This window comes from Triturus cristatus, chromosome 11, assembly GCF_964204655.1.
Source record: "Triturus cristatus chromosome 11, aTriCri1.1, whole genome shotgun sequence".
In the NCBI taxonomy this organism is placed as follows: domain Eukaryota; kingdom Metazoa; phylum Chordata; class Amphibia; order Caudata; family Salamandridae; genus Triturus; species Triturus cristatus.
This window is the reverse complement of record NC_140594.1, coordinates 148,946,161-148,967,283: the sequence shown is the minus strand read 5'-3', so window position 1 is coordinate 148,967,283 and position 21,123 is coordinate 148,946,161. Positions and strand designations below refer to the sequence as shown.

Genomic DNA, 21,123 nt, shown 5'->3' with positions numbered 1-21,123 from the left:
AGATCGGTGTGGGGAAACTTCGACCCACATCGAGGGCACTTCTTGAAGGAAGTTCTTTCCATCAGCCGAGACCGGAGCGGAATAGGCCCGAAGGCCGCCGACGACGACCGGAATCGAAGAAGTGCCGAAGAGAAGGTGAGTAAGATGATTTATTATCTGAAGAAGCTCGATGAGCGAGGATTTTTGCGTCGATTCTTGAACTGGGAAGTTCAGAACCGGAGCGCGAAGTATTACATCAGAGCCCGATGGCGGAAAAAAACAATCTGACGATGGAGCCGAAGCCCTTGCGCAATACGAACCAAAGGAGGAGTCACCGAACTCATGACTTCCAAAGACTTTCCAAGAGGAAAAACAAACTGCAAACATCCGGGCCAGACACCAGATGGCGAGCTATGCACAGTGTATAATCTGCAGCTCATATGCCTCGAACGTCTAGTTCTCCCCACATATTTAAAGTTGGAAAGAACTGGGGGTGCAATAAGTCAGAACTCACCTGCTGCACACCGAGGAATACATATTTTAATGTCAGAGCACCTTCAAAGTATTTGGTGGCCCACTAAAAAACATGCCTTTGACATTATGATGATCAATTAATTCCTACATAGAGATTGTTAACTGTTTATAGTAAATAATCATGAAATATCCATTTCAACCGTTTGTCAATTTGAGACAGTTTGTCGATTAAGCGAACTGGTAGATGATAAATGTAATAACTTAGTCAAACAAGTTACATCAAGGTCGTGTTGTGCACATCCTAAAAGTCTCCTGCAAGCTTAGTCTCCGCTCAATGCGCTGAGGGTACTTGGAGCTTAGCAACCTTTGTTGGGGAAATTAATCCAAAAGATGGTAATGGGAATAAGTCCTACCGGCAAGGAGATTAGGATCAGGAGTTTGGGTACCGATGGGTTTAAATCAGCTTGCCTATGAGGTGCTGCTAATGGAGCAGCACTAATTCTCAATTTGTATAGTCACAGTCCCTTTGCACGTCCTCAGTTCAAAATAAGAAAATTGCACTGAGGAAGTTCAGCAGTTCAGAAAACTACTATGGAAGCCACTGAAATATTATACAACCTCTATTTTTATCATGTTTTGTTGAGTAATAAGGATATTGTACACTATGGATTGAACGTCATCCTAGGTGAGTATACACTATAGATTTAACATTCTAGGTGAAAACTCGAGAGAAAGGGTAATGGTTTATAAAGAATTTATTAAGTGTGTACGAAAGAAAGTTGCCACCGACTAAATGGTTGCACTTATTGCAAATGAGACTGGAGCGAGGTAGGGGGGACAAGTTACTTACCTTCGGTAACGATGTATCGTTAAGAGACATAGGTTAGTTATAGATTCCTTACCTTAGAATTTCCCCAGGCATCAGACTGGATCCAGAGAATGTTTTCTTAGCAGTACCCCAGCGCGTTGGTAGGTGGTGTTAGTCGAGTCAGCGTCCGTCGTCGGCATGGTCGCCAGTATGATGTTGCATGCCTACTTAGACGCCGCCCCTGTGCACGGATGTCAGTTCTGACACGACTTTCCACGCCAGAAGCGAAGAGCCATGAAAGACACTGACCACTGGTGCGCCACAACTGCGAGCAGATGTGATGGCGACAAGAAAGGCAGTTTTCAGTGTAAGGAGCCTAAGAGGACAGTTGTGAAGAGGCTCGAAAGGAGCACACATAAGGTAAGTTATTGCAAGGTTCAAGTCCCACCGGGGAATTTTGAAAGGAGACTGAGAAAAGAGATGAACAATGCCCTTAAAGAATCCGTTCACAATAGGGGACTTGAATAAAGAGGGCTGATCTGGCAGCCGAAGGAAAGCAGAAATAGCTGCAAGAATGCCTTTTAGAGTGCCCAGGGCACAGTGCTGCTGGGCCAAAGAAAGGAGGAATAAAAACCTCTGAAAGAGGGGCAGGGTGGGGAACCACAGTCTTTGCTGTGCACCATGCCACCAACATATTCCATCAGCAGGCGAATACCGTCTTAATGGAGGGACGCCTGGCTGCCAACATGACGTCAGACTTCGGACGGAAGATCAAAAGCTGTCAACTGTCGCCGCTCAATCTCCACGCAAAGAGATGGAGGCTGGACAGGTTCAGGTGGAGGACTGTCCCCTGTTGCTGCAACAGAAGATCCTTCCGAAGGGGCAGTCTGATCGGAGGATCAATGGCCATCCTCAGCAGCTCAGGGTACCAGACTCTTTGTGCCCAGTCCGGAGCCACTAGAACGACTTGGACCCGGTCGCGCTTGATCTGATGGGAAGAAGTGGTACTGTCAGAAAGACATACACGAGCCCGCAGTTCCACTCTCGACGAAAAGCGTTGTCAAGCGAGTGCCTTCTTGGAAACTCCAATGCACAAAACTGCTGACTCTGCACGTTCTCTTTGGTGGGGAAAAGATCTAACCAAAGCTCTCCCCACCGCTGAAAGAGACCTTGCACTATGCCCGAGTGAAGACGTCATTCGTGATCTACCAGGCACCGATGGCTGAGTTTGTCCGCCCTGACGTTCAGAGAACCTGCCAGGTGTTGAATCACAAGGGGCGTGCCCTGATGTTACAGCCATGTCCAAAGGCAAACATCCTCTTGACAAAGGGTCCACGACCCCACTGCACCCTGTTTGTTGCAGTACCACATGGCGGTGTTGTTGTCTGTGAGCACCTGCACTACTTCCCCTTGAGGGAGGGAATGAATGCCTTTAGAACCAGGCGGAGCACCCAGAGCTCCAACAGGTTGATGTCCAGCCCGGACTTCGCCGGAGACCAGACTCCTCTGATATCCACATCTCCCAGATGACCGCCCTATCCCAAGAGTGATGCAACCATCACTACTGTCAGTTCTGGCTGGGGAAGGGAGAGGAATCTGCCTTTGACCAAATTGTGGTCCGTTAAGCATCACTGCCGTTGTTGAGCAGTTTCCTCCGATATCTGGACATAGTCTGATAGATTCCCCTGATGCTGCACCCATTGGAACTTCAGGTCCCATTGCAGAGCGCGCATATGCCACCTGGCATGATCCACCAGCAGGATGCAGGATGCCATGAGGCCCAGTAGCCTCAGGGTCTTTCTTACCGGAATCCGGGATAGAGGCTGAAACATTTGTAACTTGGCCCGAATGAACAAGTTACTTACCTTCGGTAACGATGTATCTGTATGAAACATTAGTTAGTAAGATTCCTCACCTTAGAATATCCCCAGGCGTCAGGCTGGATCCGGAAAGATTTTTGTAGCAATACCCCTTGCGCGTCGCTAGGCGTCGTCTGCGGCTCCGCGTCAGTCGTTGGCGTCGTGCGCCGGAATGACGTCGGAGTACTTAGACGCCGCCCTCGTGCGCTGACGTCAGTTCTTGTACATAGCTTTCCGCGCCAGGAACGCAGAGCCTTGCAAGAGACCGACACTGGTGACAAAAAGTCTAGGGCCCTGAACAGGATGACCTTAACCCTAGATGTCGGTTCGCAGAGCGGGGAGGATGGGTGGGTCGGTGAGGAATCTAACTAACTAATGTTCTTACAGATACATCGTTACCGAAGGTAAGTAACTTGTTCATCTAAAAGAAACACATTACTAGATTGCTCACCTTAGAATAGATACCCCAGCAACCCCAACCCCTGTGGAGGGTTTGCGAACCAAGATCACACCAGAAAGTCCTGGAGAACAGAACGGCCAAAGAAGCTATCTCTCCGGACTTGGCTGTCCAGGCAATAGTGCTTGGCGAACGTGTGCACTGAGGCCCACATCGCCGCCTGACAGATGTCCTGCAAGGGAACTCCCCGTCCCAGGGCAGCAGTCGCCGCTGTGGCCCGGGTGGAGGGTCCTTTTTCGCCAAGGAGTAACAAAACTTTATACACAATACGACCCACCGTGAGATGGTCCGCTTGTGTACAGCCCTCCCCTTCTTAGCACCTCCGTATCCAACAAAAAGTTGGTCGTCCACCCGGAACGGTCTGGTGCGGTCCAAATAAAAGGACAGCGCACGTTTGGGGTACAGACGGTGGAGCCTCTCTTCCTCTTTCGAAGGATGCGGAGGTGGAAAGAAGTTGGGCAATGTGACAGATTGTCCGATGTGAAAGGGGGTAACCACTTTTGGAAGAAAAGAAGGACGAGTCCGGAGGACAACCTTGTCCGGATGAACAGAAAGAAAGGGAGGCTTAGAGGACAGAGCCTGGAGCTCACTCACCCGTCTAGCCGAGGTGATAGCTACCAGGAAAGCAGTCTTAAGAGTCAGAAGACGAAGGGGACAATTGTGAAGAGGCTCAAAGGGAGCGCACATCAGAAAGGTCAAGATTCAAATCCCACTGAGGCATTACGAAGGGGACAGGAGGAAACATGTGAGTAATGCCTTTAAGAAAACGCGAAACAGGGGACTTGAAAAGATAACCTTTCAAGGTGCCCAGAGCAGAGCCCTGCTGGGCCAAAGAAAGAAGAAAGAGTAGAACCTCAGAAAGAGGGGCGGAAAGGGTATCCACAGCCTTTGCTGTGCACCATGCCACAAATTTGTTCCACCTGCAGGCGTATACCGATTTTGTGGAGGGACGCCTGGCTGCCAGAATGACATCAGACTTCAGGAGGCAAGTCAAATGGCATCAACTGTCGCCGCTCAATCTCCACGCATGGAGGTGGAGACTGGACAGGTTCGGGTGGAGGACCGTCCCCTGCTGCTGCGACAGAAGGTCCTCCTGAAGAGGCAGTCGTACCGGACGATCGATTGACATACTGAGTAGCTCGGGACACCAGTACCTTCGTGCCCAATCCGGAGCCACTAAGATGACTTGGGCCCGGTCGCGCCTGATCCTCAGCATTCTGGGCAGAAGTGGTATAGGCGGAATGGTGTACAACAGACCGCAACTCCACTTGCGACGAAAAGAGTCTCCGAGCAAGTGCCGCCTTGGAAATTCCAACGCGCAGATCTGCTGACATTGCGCGTTCTCTTCGGTGGCGAATAGATCGAACCAAGGCTCTCCCCACTGCAGAAGGAGACCTTGCCCCACGTCCGAGTTCAGACGCCATTCGTGATCCATCATGCACCGGCGACTGAGTTCGTCTGCTCTGGCGTTCAGAGAGCCCGCCAGATGTTGAACCACCAGGATGATGCCCTGGTGTTCCAGCCATGTCCAGAGGCGCAGAGCCTCCTTGACAAAGGGTCCACGACCCCACCCCGCCCTGTTTGTTGCAATACCACATGGCGGTGGTGTTGTCCGTGAACACCTGCACGACACTTCCCCTGACAGAGGGAAGGAAGGCTTTCAGTGCAAGCCGGATCGCTCTCAGCTCCAACAAGTTGATATGCAGTTGAGACTCTGCCATAGGGTCCTCAGACCCCTCCCAGTCGCCCCCGTGATCAGATTCCTGATGAACAGGAGGAATGATCGGAGCCGGGCGGTAGATGTAACGCTCATCCATCGGCGTCGGAAGCGGCGTCAAGCGGCACCGCGCCGGCCCCGGACCAGGGCTAAACCGGGGAACGGCGTCGTCCGGAGACGGCGCCAGAGGCGGAACCGGTGTCGGCGCCGGCAGAGGAGGCATCGTGAGGTCGACTGGCGCCGGCAAAGATCCAGGCCTGGATCCCTCGGGGACCTGCGGCGTCGGGACCGAAGTTGTCGACGGGGCCGGGGCCGCCGGCACACGAGGTAGCCCAGTCGAGCATGCGGGGCCCGAAGGCACGCGGCAGGCGTCGACGGCAGAGCCAGGCCCCTCATGGCCGAGAGGAAAGCACTGACCTCCGCCGGAGTCGCGTCAGTCCCACGGACCGGCGGGTATGGGGAGGGACGCGGATCCTGCGGCTCCAACGGAGCCGCGGGGGTGGGACCATCCTGACCCTCAGCCGAGTCGCGCGTCCGGCGAGGGGAGTCCGAAGAGCAGTGTCGCCTCTTGGACTTCTTTGATCGCTTCGACTTACCCGAAGACTTCGAGCCCGACTAGCGATGTTGGTGGCTGCAGCTCCGCGACCGGTCCTTGGACCTCCTCCTGGACCGGGACCGTGAGCGGCACGGAGCCGAGTGCCGAAGCTCGAGAAGCTTACGGAACCGCTCTCGCCTAGCCTTCGAGGTCAAGGCCTGACAATCGGGGCACGACTCTGCGTCGTGGTCGGCCCCCAGGCAGTAAAGGCACCGGCGATGGTGGTCCGTCACCGACATCAGTCGATGACAGGAGTCACAGGCTTTAAACCCAGGCATCCTACCGGCACCAGAGTCGAGTCGACAGAAGAACAAAAAGAGTCAAAAAAGTTTAGTCAAAAATTGACTAAGGGGTAAGATCTTCCCGGATCGGCGCGGAAAAAAGAAGAACTGACGTCAGCGCGCGAGGGCGGCGTCTAAGTACTCCAACGACATCATTCCGGCGCACGACCCCAACGACGGACACGATAGCTCCCATGGCCAAGAGAGCTGAAACTTCCAGCCGTATAAGCACCAAATGAACCTCCGACATGCGATCGAAAGACGTGGCCTGGAGGGTGGGGCATTCTTGAAGGGGAGGGAGAGTAGCACCTTCTGATGATGTACAATACCCACCTGTCTGACATGATGGATTGCCAGTGGAGGAGGAGATTGTGAATCCTGCCACCCATTGGCAGTTGACGGCCCTGAAAGGTCAGACGAAAAGTTTGGCGGCTGCTGCGGGGTGAGGGGTGGGTGGACTGGCACGCCAACTGGGTCCTAGACCAGCGAGGTCACTGGGTCCCACGTCTGCTGCCACACAGAGGATGGGTAGCTTGCGTGAACTGGTGGCTAGACTGGGCTGGATATGGTGGGGTGCCCCTTCCGTAGCCACGAAAGGAGCGTAAGGCAGACTGTGGAGGACGGGAAGATGCAGCGAGGCCTAAGGATCTGGCCGTAACTCGAGAATCCTTAAAGCGCTTCAGTGTCAACTCTGCCTTGTCACCAAAAAGGCAATGGCCATCGAAGGGCATGTCCAGCAGGGTTGACAGGACATCCCCCGAAAAGCCAGATGCCCTCAACCAGGCTTAGCAACAAATGGCTACAGACGTGGCAATCGTTCTGCCCAGTGAGCCAGTGGTATCCAATCCACAGCAAATCGTGAATTTTGCTGCATCTCTCCCGTGTACGACCCTGGCTTTGTATATAGTGTGTACTGAGTCCAGTGGAACCCAACAGATAGGCAGAGGTAAATTAGATAGCACCTCACTCTCTATTTGGGGTAGTGTGGTCAAGCAGTAAGGCTTTATCAAAGGACAGTGTTAAGCATTTGTTGTACACACAGTCGGCAAATGAACTCACACACTCAAAGACTCAACTTCAGACCAATTGTTTTGGTATCAAAAATATTCTTTTAGGTATTTTATTTCCGACATTGCTCGGGATAACATTGCAGCTTGTACTTCAGCAGTGTCAGACCTATGCTGATAATTCTGAAAGCTCAGTAGTGAAAATTACCACGGAGAATGAGAGATTAAACTAACTGACCTGGTGTGGTGGGAAAGTGATCGACTTATATGTACAATGTACTACTTGAATTGATTCAGTTGGTTCCTGATTTGCTATGCAATTACGAAACATCTGGAGCCCATCTTATATGTAGTTGTGATAAGAATATGTCAAGCTAGCACTGATACAGTGGACTTCAATGTTCTTTTGGGAAGCAGGTTAATGTTATTGTTTGGACCTACCTTTGACACAATGTATTGTATACATGATGCTATAAAATTAACAAAAATAAAGGTTTAAAAAAACAAATTATGCCTACACACTTGTATGACTGTCTCTGCAGAATATGTCTGAGATGAAAAGCGCTCCGAGATTAGTACAGCTATAAAAACAATTAAATGCGAGAGAGCGGATAAGAAAAGATTAGGGAAGTGGGGGGGGAATATGTGCAGAAGGAGTTTTTTGTGTTTGGGGTGGGCAGGTGGCAAATAAATAGAAAAGAAAAACATTGTTGTACTGTAGCTGTGTGATGGGCTACCAGCTATGTATGTAGTATTTGGAAAGATACAGTGAGAGATGGGATGGCAGTGAAAATTCTGCAGAGCTATTGGAGCAGGAAGATTGGGATTGGTAAACTCACATTATTCATGTTATTAATGAGTTATTGGTCCATGTTGCCAGATTGAACATCCTAGGGTATGTTAACACCGCCAAATATGGACATATGGTTTGTGGGGGGTTTGGATTGTGCTTCAGACATCCAGATGATTTGTTCAGATTTCTATCCTTTCTCATATTACATAACCACTGGTCCATGTTTGTCAGTCATGTACCGAACAAAATGAGGCACTTGCTTCCACAAAACAGGTTTTTTCATGGACTTCCTAAACCTAATCTATAGGCCACGAAGTTAATATAAAATTCAGCTGTCACATTGGTACGAGGTATTGGGAACAAGCCGCTCCCATTTTCAACAGCTCAGTCCCGTCCATGTGCTTCTGAATAAAATTCAAATGCGTGTGCTTCAATCAGCAACCAAGCAACACTACTACAAACAAGTAGGTGAAACAACTTCTCACTCACTTGTGTGGTGCAGTCACCTCCCACCTACTAGCTAATCACAAGCATAAATGTTGCACCTACAGGCACCAATTTCAGAACACTCCCGGACTAGAGGAAGATTAGAAGAGGACTTAATCTCTGTGAATTGAGAGGAACCCCGAAGGACTGGACCTGCTCTGTGGTGACAGGTATACAACATGCTGCAAAAATCCTTTGCCTAGAAGTAAGTAGCTGACCACTGGCAACTGGATCTGGGTTAGGACCTGTTGTTGGCCTCAGCTCAACACCCTGATATTCTATAAGTGCCTCCCTGAGGTCCTAGGGGCTTTAAAGAAGTGTACTCGCGTAATGGATTGGGACTTAAAGGATTAAGTCAGAAGTTAAAATCTGATCAGGATAACCTTGGTTGGTGTATCCAACATGCGCTCCATCGCAGTCGGCCTCAAATCAAGACTAGGTCCTGGCCTCCAGCGACCATTTATCATCATTTGCCACTTTGTACTTTTCAGTGGTATCTTTACTTTGAACTTTAAAAACTCATATCTCTGGCTTCTCCAAGTGGGAATTTTGTTAATTACAGCTTACTCTTTCTAATTTGGTTTGAGATTTTTATTGCTTGGTGCTCAGACTTTATTACTGTTTTTGTAGTGCATAAATATTTTACACTTTGCCCCAAATTTAAGCCTATCTGCTCTCTGACAAAGCTACAAGAAGGCTGAATTCAGGGTGATCGAGAGTTGTGTTTATTACTTAGATTGGTCAGTCGCACACTTCAATAATCCAATTTCTTAAACAATACAGCTGATCAATTAAGACTTCAGAAGAGGTACACCAGAGTATTTTCAATACTGATATGTAGGAGTGATGCATACATTTTATTGGCATGTACTCTGCATAGGTCTCTGCATGGGCCATTTCTTCATCATCCTCATCCTCTTGTTCATCTTCCTCTTTTAGTGTTGGTACTTTCTGTAAATCAGATAAATATATATTAGGAGAGGAACTGAAGCAACGTATTACCATCTTTTTTCCACTTGTCAAAAAAATACAATTGCTAAAAGCATGCATGTAGCGTAAAATGAATAATGTTCAAATATCCAAGATAAGACTGATCTTAAGGTCTTGTGGGAGAAAGAGAAGGGCCAACAGATTTGGTGCAAATTAATGGTATATGTTAGGTGTTCACCAGAAAAATCAATAGCTTACTTGATGGAACCTGAACCATAACACACACAGATGGCCAAGATCACCCAGTCCATAAGGTGGCAAAAAGCAGCCTAGCTGATCATGGCAATCTCATGCAACAATGGACATTTAAATAAAAATTTGAAATGGAACAACAAGGTCATGTTATGCAACCATGTTGTGGAAAGTTGAACCGGTATTCAATAAAAATAATTATATTTAAAAAAATTGAGACGTCATCTTTCTCTCTGCTACAAGCAACTCAAACACAAAGCTAAAAGTAATTTTGCGTAGCGTGTAACAATACCAATTCTCTCATTTGGTGAAACTCTAATAGGCTGGATTTAACCGATTTTGCTTTTTAACAGTAGAACAAACACAGGTTTTTGATCACTCTGAACCAGACACCAACCAACTTAAACGTTTGGGAGATACATATCAGGAGAGGTACAATTTGTCCATCTTGTAGATGCTCAGCTCTTTTCGATTCTAGAACCGGACACCACTATATGACTTTGGAGAAAGATAACCTATTCATTTGTCTTTTGCTGATCTGAACGCTTACATAAGAATTAACCTTCACAGAACATTTGATATTTATCACTTACTTATCAAGCCCTGAATAGGTCCCATGGGGGACGAATCGCGTCGGCAGTCTTGTCCATTGTGTGCTGTGTTTTTAAAGAAATTTTCTATGGAGTAAAAGAATGAAGGAACCATTTTCTACAATCAAAAACACTACCTTTGCTCTCTTATGTGGGAAGATATCCATTCATATATTTCTTTGTGTTGGACTATGAATAACAATTTCCTCTTCTAATGAATTATTTATTATTTTAGAGTGCAGGACCATTTGTGTTGAATGGATTGGGGTGGCTTGTATACCACATTTATGGGATGTATGTAGGTCACGTCCCAGGCCCAGTGCACCTAGTTTCTATCACAATATTGTAGCCATGACACCTAACGACTGGTGCTGGATTTCTGAGCTCTGACCTTTTTTTGTGTTTCTAACAAACACAGGTTTGTCGCACTGAAATCAGGGAAAAAGATATTGTTGCCCCACAACCCCCACCCAACCTCCACTGTAATTAGAACACAATGCAGTTTAATTTTTGTATAAGAGTTGAGGCAAACTAAATTACATCATGTGACCTGTGCACAGATGTGCTAAATTACAGAAGAAACGTGAAACAGTGCAGTAAGTCGGAGGGAGCAAGTGAGTGGGATGGGGAAGTGGAGAGGAATGCGAGGTGTATACTTGCCTGGCACAACTAGCAAACACGTAAATAATTGACAGGGCTGAGAGATCTTTGAGAACATTTGCATTTTATTTCTAATTACAAGCTAGCGCCGTGACCAAGCACACTATGATAAGACTTGTGACTGTCTCCTGTCTGGCAGTTTAGAACTCACCAATTATCAGAAGATTGTGATGCGCCGCAGAACCCCAGAGCAAAGGAGAATTGTTGTGAGCGAAGGGGGTGCAATGATACCAGTCAGAAGGGGTCTAGAGTACTGAGAGTACAAATGAGACGGCAGCTTTCAAAATGGCAGCAGGCCTACAGAGACCAGGGATGCTGCCCTTGTCTTACCGAAGACTCGCAGCCAGACCAAGGTGCCCCATAAGGGAAAACAGGACCCCGGAGCCACATGAGTAAAGCAGGCAAGGGCCCAAACAATCAGCACGCATAACCTGAGCTGTGGCTGAGAAGACAGCTGTTCCAAGGTAGGAGTCACAAGCCTAGTGGGCCCAGGATATGGGGAATCACAAACCCAGAAGGGAGAGGCCCGAGGGACAACCTGCAATAATGCTACACTTACAGCCGACTTCCACAAGGCAGCAGAAGATGGGATTGGCACGAATCTGGTTGACTTCGACTGTGGACCCAGGTGGCCTGGGGAACCTAAGGTTCCTTTGGGTGGCCCAGTGAGGCGGAAAAAAAGTGAGCACCCTAACCAACTGGACGGACAAACTATATAGCACCCCTACTGGAGAACTCCTAGTAGACTTTGGGGATGATATCTCTCAGATATTCTGCCAGGAGTTGGATGTGATCGTGAATAGACCATTTCCATATCTACTATGCTATGCGAGACAATTCGATTGAGTGCGTCTCCGTCATAGTCCCCCGCCACCACCGCTTCTGAATGTAATACATGGCAGTCATGTCTGTTTGGAGGACCACTTTGTGGAAAACTGTTATGAAAGATTTCAGAGCCAACTGAATCGCCATGAGGTCCAACATATTGATGTGTAGCATTTGTTGGTGACTGGTGCAAAAGCCAGGGACTGTCATGTTCCACAAATGCGCTCCCCATCCTGAGTGATGCATCTGTGGTAATAGTCACCTGTGGAATCAAGTCTAGAAATAGTCTGCCTTTGAGGAGATGGCGTGTGCTCCACTCTGGTAATCAGAGATTTACCCTGGACGAACTCAGCATTAGATTCTCTAACTTGAACTCAGCTTGTGACCACAGATGTTAGATACTCCTGTAGTGAGCTAATGTGAAATATGGCATGTAGGACAATCTCTATACAGGAAGCCATCATGACTAGGAGATGCATCACAGTTTTGACTGGCAGGCAACAATGTGGCAGAAAAAGCAAGTTGGCAATGGAGATTGAGAACCCTCTGGGTACTTGGGTATGCTTTGGCTGTTATAGAATTTAGAATTGCTCCCAGATAAGGGCTGTATCTGAAGAGGCTGTAAGTGGGATTTAGTAGCCTTTATAATGAATCCCAATTTGCATAACAGATAGATAGTGTTCTGCGTGTCCTGCAGAAACCTTTGTCTGCTTGGACTGTTTATCAGCCAAACATCTAGGTATGAGAACAAGCACACTGTATCCATGGTATTATGCTGATCTGGGAAAGTGTTGTGGTTTCACAAATGTCAATAAAAAAAGATTTAAAAACAAAATAATAAATAAAAAAAATTAGGTACGAGAAGACATGAATATTGTGTCATCTTAAATGTGCTGCCTCGACTGCCAGACACTTGATAAATACTCATGGTGCTGTTGTCAACACAAATGACAGTACCTTGAATCAGTAATGACCTCCAAAGAAAGAAACTGAAAACCTGGCTATTTTACAGATAGCCCGTAGCTGCAGCACTCTTCCCTCCCCATCCCCCTCGCAGTTACTTGCCTCATCAATACACTTGCTCGCATTATGTGGTGAAGGGGTGTCACCTCTATTCTGGTAAGCTGCACTATCCCTAGCTGTTGCAACTGCTAGGAATCCACAACAGGGTGTCCCCTAATGAAAAGTTGGCCAGTAGGGAAAGGCTTGAATTTATGTTCCATAGGGGAGTGAGTTGATGTTACCGGCTCTTTGAAAATCTCAGTACAGACTTTCATCATTGACCCATTCATGGGCAAGTATTGAACTTAGTGCTCATTTTCAGGGTAGCGGGGAAGGGCTCTACAAAGAATTCACTTTCCTACTGAGTGGTGTGCATCTGTACCTTATGATACTCCGCAGAATACTGAAGGACACTATGATATGATGAAGTGTCATCTGAAGGTGAGGCTTTGACTGGGATAGATCTATCCTGGTCTTGCAGTTCTTGATCATATTCTTTCCAGGGATTGGGACCGGCTGGGTGCCCTTCCAAACTCAGTCATGAAATTATTGTGTTGGGCTTTTAGTGTCTACATCCCGAGTGTGTGGAAGTTGGTGATCTAGATCTGGGTAGTGGTCTTGTATCAGATGGCATGGAGTTGCTCAGCCTTTTTCTTCTGAAGGCTGAGGTTGCTCAATGCCTTGCCTTTCATTTTATAGTTTATCTTGCCAGTTGCTGATTCCATCTCAAGAGCTTAGCTTTTCTTCATGCGTCCTTGAGGTTTTCAAAGCTAGTCTCCTCCAAATCAGGGTCTACATTAGTTTTGGCTTTCTGTTTTGCAAAACCCGCTCTTGCTGGTGACTTGTCCGTGTGTGATTTTTTTGGGTGATACTCATGTAGAGCATTGAAGTTCTTGGTCTTAGACATCAAAGTGTTTTTCGACGCTGGTTGGGGACAATGGCTTGCATGGAGTCACTGGCTTGTGCCTGCTCGGCTATGACTGCTTCTCTGGCACAGATGGGGGCTCAGCACAGATAGTGTTGAGGGCTGTGCATGAGTGGATGGTTTCATAAGCATCACCTAATTTGGTGGCTTTAAAGCCCTGTTTGTATCATCCACCCACCTCCTCGTTTGCCCCTTTGCCCAATCGGGATCCAGATGTTTACCTCCCTGTCTCGGCTCTGAGGCACACTCTTGTTGTGGGCTAGAGCCCTAATCTGTGATGCACCAAGGCGGTGGTGGGGCTATGGGTGTTAAATATGATTGGAAGTGATGACCGTGGGCACTCACGGCCCTTGGACTGGGGTTCATCTTGAGGTCAGATCCCAGAGCTGCAGGCTCCTCGAGGAGTTATATGTTCAGTCATCTGAAGTGACCTAGTACAGGCTGCACAAGATGGCGTTACCTTGTTCGACCTCCTCTTCTCAGCCAGTGACTACCTGCTGTTATTCCTCAACTGACAAATTGGCCTCTGCTGACATCGCCATGTTGTGTACTAAATGACGGTGGCATCAGGAGTGAAGGGTCTTTATTCTTGAACAGGCTGCACAATGTTTGTTAAGCTCCTGTGACAAGCAGAGGTTGCAGTCATAGTGTTGATCAGAATAGGCGTATTTTGCTGTGCATTATGAGCACTTATGGAAAAGTCTTTTCCTTTCAGTCAACCAGAGCCAAGCATTCTCGTCAACGTGAGGAAAGGGGTGCACACAAGTCAGCCGATTAGGTCAATGAGGTGGAGTGCAGTTTAAAAGAAATAGACGGTCGATGAAGTAGCGTGACAATTGGAGCGTAATAACTGCTCTGTGATTGTTCTGCATCACCTGAGTGCCAAAGTCGTACGGCGTTCCGTTGTTGTCCATCTGAACCAAATAGTGGGGGTGTGGGGGGTGTCTAAAAATGGAGCCGTTGATCATGCACATTCCCTCAAAGAGAAGGAGCTAAAACACAAACAACAAAAGACTGAAAAAAACAAGTTGTAGAGTCAGAGTCCAACAATAGATTTCAGGAGTGTGCTCAGCATGTGTATTACCAGTCAACGCATGCTACAAATTTTATGTATTTAGTGTAGACATGCCATCTCACTCTGGTTTAAAAAAAGAAAAAGAAAATTTGTTGCTTCGCCACAATGGCCAGTTCTTAACGGAAACTCCAATCGTCAAATTCCACAATTGAAAGAACGGAGTTAAAAAAAATCCACTTTTTCCCTCAACTGTTAAATGGAAAGGATATGCACACCTTGTAAGTCAATATCCAATTCATGATTTAAAACTTACTTCTTTCATTGTTCCCATTATGTGCAGACAAATTAAAAAAGAAAGTAATTGTGTGGCAAAACAGATGAGATCTATAAAATGTGAAGAGCACTCAGGTAGCGGCAACCATAATGACATCATGCAAAACTATACCAGAGACATAGGAATGCGTGGATGCTGCACTAGGCTCTGGAGGCGAGAGGCTAGTGGATGGACATTTTTAATGATGTCACACAGATTAATGAACAGAGCAAAATGACAGCAGAGATTCTCAGCATTCATCAGTTATGAGATACTGGTCTAGTCAAGTATTTACAGAATTATTCCAGATAATGTAAAATAAAAACAAGCACTATTAGAGAAAGTCAAACAGGATACGCAAAATCTGTGGAATTTCTGTAAATAACCTTCGGAATGAAGGATGTTAACAAAACAGCCATAAGCCTAGAAACAAAACTAAGCTTCAGAAGATGCTAAAAGTCTCCAACCCAACAGGCCAAACTGGTGATAGAGCAAGTTACACAGCAGAAAAATATTCAGCTCATGGATTGGGGACCAATACCTCAAGCCTGGTGAGAGCAACAGAAGTCTGGGCTCACCTTGGGACAAAAAAAAAAAGAAAAAAGAACACAAACAACAAAAAAGATAAGGGAAAGTTACAAGGAGCTATATATAAGCACATGGGGAGTAAGCAGGGTGTGAGTGATAATTGAGGGAAAGAGTCTTCCAGGCTGAGTACCAGCCACAGCGCATACTGCATAAGAGATCTAGGAGATACTGCCTCAACTCCACGGAGTTCACACAGAGTAAGCTGGAGTACATCAGTAGCAGCTTTTGTACATTTCTGCTTCGCGAAGACGCTGGACGCATAATGGGGGGGGGTGGGGGGCTACAGATTGTTTGGTGTTGAACCAAACCTACCCAAGGGGGCAGAGCTTGTTAAAGCTCGCTCTCTTTCAAATGGTGGCAGCAGCGCCGACATGCTAAGTAAGGATTATGTTACTTACCCGGTAAGAATCTGTTCTTGGCATGCAGAGCTGTAGATTTGCATGCTTTGCATACTCCTACCATCTAGTGTTGGGTCTGGATGTTGCAAGTTGTTTTTATTCAAAAAAGTCTTACCAGTAACGAGATAAGGTGACTCCTCTCGGTGATAGTGCGCATGGGCTTCGACTCCATTGTTAGATTGTTTTCTCGCAAGAGGGTGAGAATGGAGTGAGTCTAGTAAAGAGATGTCCATGCGTAGATAATATAAATAATAAGAACTTTAACAACTACAGGGGCCCGGGGAAGTGGGAGGGCGCATGTGAATCTACAGCTCTACATGCCAACTTGGATGCTTACTGGGTAACAATCCTTTCAAGGCATGTGTGCTGTAAATACACATGCTTTGCATAGACTATATAGCAATATTCTCCCAAAGCGGTGGCTAACCAGTAGATGTTGCAGTGGTCTGAAAAAGTGTCTTTAGCACTGCTTTCCCTACATTGGCATGTTAGCGTGTTAGTATATCCACATAATAGTGTTTGGTAAGTGTGTGGTGTTGACCATGTTGCTGCTTTACAAATGTCAGCTATAGGAATTGCATGGATTGCAAGTGGAATGCACTCTAGGGGCTATAGATAAAGTTATTTTAGCTTTTGTGTAGCAAGTTTGAATGCACTTAACAATCCATCTTGAAATGGTAGATTTAGAAATAGGATTGCCTTTGTGAGGTGGTGGAAATGAACAGTTGCTTTGTGCTACGAAAATCTTTGTCCTTTCGATATAATACAATAAAGCTCTACTGACGTCAACTGTGTAAAGAGCCCTTTCTGCTACTGAATCCGGTTGAGGAAAAAACACAGATAACTCAACTGATTGGTTAAGATGGAAAGCAGAAACTACTTTGGGAAGCAATCTGGGATTGGTGCGAATAACTACCCTATCTTTATGAAGCTGAAAGAAGGGTTCCTTTAAGGGAAATTTTTGTAAATCACAAATCTCCTAATGAAGTGATTGCAACGAGGAAGGCAACCTTCCATAAAAGAAATTGTAAAGGACAATTGTGCAATGGTTCAAAGGGTGGACCCATACGTCTTGCAAGTACAACGTTAAGATTCCATACTGGTGCCGGAGAGATTCTTGGCGGTATTACTCTTTTTAAGCCCTCCATAAAGGCTTTAATGACAGGAAGTTTAAATATAGATACATGCTGTCTGTTCTGCAAATATGCAGCTAATGCTGCCAGGTGCAATCGAATAGATGTGTGAGCTAGCCCACATTGCTGTAAGTGCAGAAGGTCTGGAAAAAAGAAGAAATGATGCGGCGGAATAGATCTGGAAATCTTTTATGTTGGAAGGACACTTAAATTAATCCTTCACCTGGAATATATCCAGAAGATTCCTTTATATATTAAAAAACCATTCACCAGTATATGGTCCAAAGTTGTGTTTATATTTATATCCATATGTTATTTTTTTTTAACCCCTTGAGTGCCCATGACGAGATGGTCTCGTCATGGGCCGCGGTTGCGCTGTGCCCATGACGAGACTATCTCGTCATGAGCCCCGCCCGCTAATGAAAAGCCCGCCACAGGGCGTGGAAAGGGCGGGGCACTCAAGGGGTTAAAGTCAATATACAACATATATACACCAAATTCAATGTACATAAACAATCACGAACACATCTGTACACAAATATATACAATTCCTATTTACCCTAACTGCTATTGTGGATGCAAAACACGATTTTTTTGAAAACACAATAATTATCTTTTGCAATCCATACTAATGAAGATAGCCAGCTTATAAACTCAACAAGAGAGAAAATTCATAAACCCTCTTCAATCATTAGGTTGTGCGAAACAATTCCTTTTTGCGTACAATTCTGATTTTTGGGGCTTCTCCAAAATGTGTGTCGACGCGTTTCACATAGATAAATTATGGCCTCATCAGGACTGGGGTAAAAAGGAAACCTGAAAAAATGCACCGTAGCATGATCACCCAAAACACTGACTCGGAGCAGCACAACCACTAAGTTTAAAACAGGAAATCTGACAGTATCTTGTGAATATACTTCAACCTCTCCTTTGTGGGCAGCAACAAAGTACATCTCTTAAACAGTAAACTTCTTCCTTTCTCTCAAGCTTCGAAGATAGCCTTGCGCAAGGATAACGACGCTCAACTTTCCCAGTGATACTCATGTAGTGCGTTGAAGTGCTTTGTCTTAGACATCAAAGTGTTTTTCGACGCTGGCAGATGGGTTGGTGCAGAAGGTAACAGAGAACGTTCTCAACAGAAGCATCTAGAGGAATAATTTTTTTGTTGTTACAGTAGACAAATTGTTTCCACTTTGCTGCATAGCAAGCTCTGGTCGTGGGTTTTCCTGCTTCTCAGAATAGTTGTACAGTCTGGTGGCAAATTTAAATATCCAAACTATGACTTCAGGAGCCAAATCACCAAGTTGAGCTCCATGGGATTTGGATGCTTGATTTCTCCATGGTTCCGAGTGAGAAGACTGGCGGTGAGATGTAACTACTGACAGCTCTAACAGGGTGGTGTATCATGGTTGACAGGCACATGTGGGAGCTACCAAAATCAGTGCAAGTAATGTTTGCCCGAGTTTCCGAACCAGAAAAGGAAGGAGTGGGAGAGGTGGAAAAGTGTAGGTAAATATCCCGGACCAATTCATCCATAGGGCATTGCCTTTGGAGAGAGGGTGTGGGAACATGGAGGTGAAGTTTGGGAATTGTGCGTGGTCTACTGTGGCAAAAAGATCTATTTGCCGGTATTCCCATTGTTGAAAGTATGGAAGGAGAACTTGGGGATGAAGTTCCCACTCGTGTATTTGCTACTTCCGTCTGCTGAGGCCGGCAATTTGATTGTTCACTCCTGGAAAGTGTTCTGCCAGAAGGTTAATTTTGTAATGGATTGCCCATTTGAAATGGTCTATGAGAGGCGTGACAGTGGAGTGTGTGCCCCTTCCTGTTTTTGTACATAGTACATCGCTGTCATGTTGTTTGTAAGGACTAGGACAACTTTGCATGTGAGATGAGACTGAAAAGCTTTCAGCGCCAGAAATACTGCTAGAAGCCCTAAATAGCTGATGTGGAGACATTTGTGTTTTTTGTCCCAGAGACCCTGAATTTTGTAATGATGGAGATGTAAAGCAGCAACCTGTGAGAGATGAGTCTGCTGTTAGCATGATCTATGAAACAGGGTCGATGAAAGACCGCACCTTTGATAAATTGTGAGTTTTACCGCTGCAGAGAGCGATGGGTGCGGCTGTCTACCAACACTAGATCTGTTAATTGACCCTGTGACGGATTCCACTGATGTGCTAAGCATTCTTGAAGTGGATGCATGTGTAGCCTTGCATGAGGGACTACTGCAATGCACGACGCCATCATTCCTAGTAGCCGCATGAAAGTCCTGGCTTGCAAGGTTTGGTCGGGTTGGAACTGCAGCATTAGAGGCTGGATATTGCAAATTCTGGCTGCATTGGGAGAGGCTGGAGCCGTGTGAGTGTTAAGAGTGGCTCCTAGATCAGATTGTATCTGTGAAGACTGTAGGTGAGACTTTTGCATTAGGACTGTGAAACCCAATTGGTGGAGTAGGTGTATCATGGTCAGTGTGTGTTCTATGCACTTTTGGTGTGTGCTGGCTTTGAGGTGCCAGTCGTCTAGGTCCAGGAAGATGTGAATTTGTTGTCTTCGGAGATGAGCAGCTATTACTGCTAGACATTTGGTAAACACTATAGGAGCTGTAGTTACCCCGAATGGGAGTACTTTGAACTGGAAGTGTTTGCCTATCACAAATCGAAGATATCTGTGAAGAACGGGGATGTGAAAATATGCATCTTTTAAGTCCAGGAAAGACATTAAGTCACCTTACTGTAGGAAGTGGAAGGACCTATTATAGCATTACCATATGGAAGTGTTCTGACAGTATGTAGTAGTTCAACACTTTTAGATCCATAATTGGTCATAAGGACTGTCCTTTCTTGGGAATTTGGAAAATAGAGAGAGTAAACCCCTGAAGCACTACGGTAACGATAGATCTGTAGGAAACATTAGTTAGTTATAGATTCCTTACCTTAAAATTACCCCCAGGCGTCAGACTGGATCCGAAAAGTTTTCGTCAGCAGTACCTCTGTGCATCGGAAGGTGGCATCAGTCACCTCCGCGTCTGTGTCGCCGGGATGACGCCGCAGCAGCTACTTAGACGCCACCCTCGCACGCTGACGTCAGTTCTGTACACGACTTTCTGCGCCAGAAACGCAGAGCCATGCGAGACACTGACCATTGGTGCACAAAACTAGGGCCCTGAAAGGATGTCCTTAACCCTAGAAATCAGTTCGCAGAACAGGGAGGATATTTGGGGTGGTAAGGAATCTATAACTAACAAATGTTTCTTACAGATGTATCATTAACGAAGGTAAGTAACTTGGGCATCTGAAAGAAACACATTAGTGATAGATTCCTTACCTTAGAATAGATACCCCAGCAATACCAACCCCGGTGGAGGGTCTGCAAACCAAGATCACACCAGAAAATCCTGGAGAACAGAACAGCCAAATAAGCTGTCTCTCTGGACTTGGCTGTCCAGGCAGTATGCCCATGTGGCTGCCTGACAGATGTCATTCAGAGGCACTCCCCTTCCCAAGGGAGTAGTGCCTGCCGTCGCCCTGGTTGAATGAGCACGTAGCCCGACTGGAGGCTCCTTTTTAGCCAGAGTGTAACAAGCCTTAATACACAAGACGACCCATCGAGAAATGGTGTGTTTGTGTACGGCCTGACCCTTCTTTGCGCCCACGTAACCAACAAAAAGTTGATCACCCACCCGGAACGGTTTTGTGCAATCCAGATAGAAGGAGAGCTCATGTTTTGGGTCCAGACGGTGGAGCCTCTCTTCCTCCTTTGAAGGATGCGGAAAGAAGGTGGGCAAAGTAATGGTCTGCCCGATGTGGAAGGCAGTAACCACCCAAGGAAGGAAGTATGGACGGGTCCGGAGAACCACCATGTCCGGATGAACAGACAGGAAAGGAGGCTTAGAAGAAAGAGCCTGGAGCTCACTCACCCTTCTAGCAGAAGTGATTGCTACCAAGAAAGCAATTTTAAGAGTTAAAAGACAAAGGACAGTTATGCAGCGGCTCAAAGGGAGCACACATTAAATAGATTAGCACAAGATTCAAGT

At 46.4% G+C, this 21,123-nt stretch overlaps 1 protein-coding gene across 7 annotated transcripts in view; it reads right to left on the bottom strand.

Moving 5' to 3' along the window:
* The window catches only part of SBNO1 (strawberry notch homolog 1), a 1,282,279-nt gene that overhangs the window by 1,037,908 nt on the left and 223,248 nt on the right, over positions 1–21,123 (bottom strand). For all 7 annotated transcript variants that reach the window (XM_085634811.1, XM_085634813.1, XM_085634807.1 and 4 more), the window contains one exon: positions 9,311–9,407. In XM_085634811.1, the coding sequence (XP_085490937.1) occupies positions 9,311–9,407 (97 nt within the window). The remainder of the gene's footprint in view (positions 1–9,310; positions 9,408–21,123) is intronic.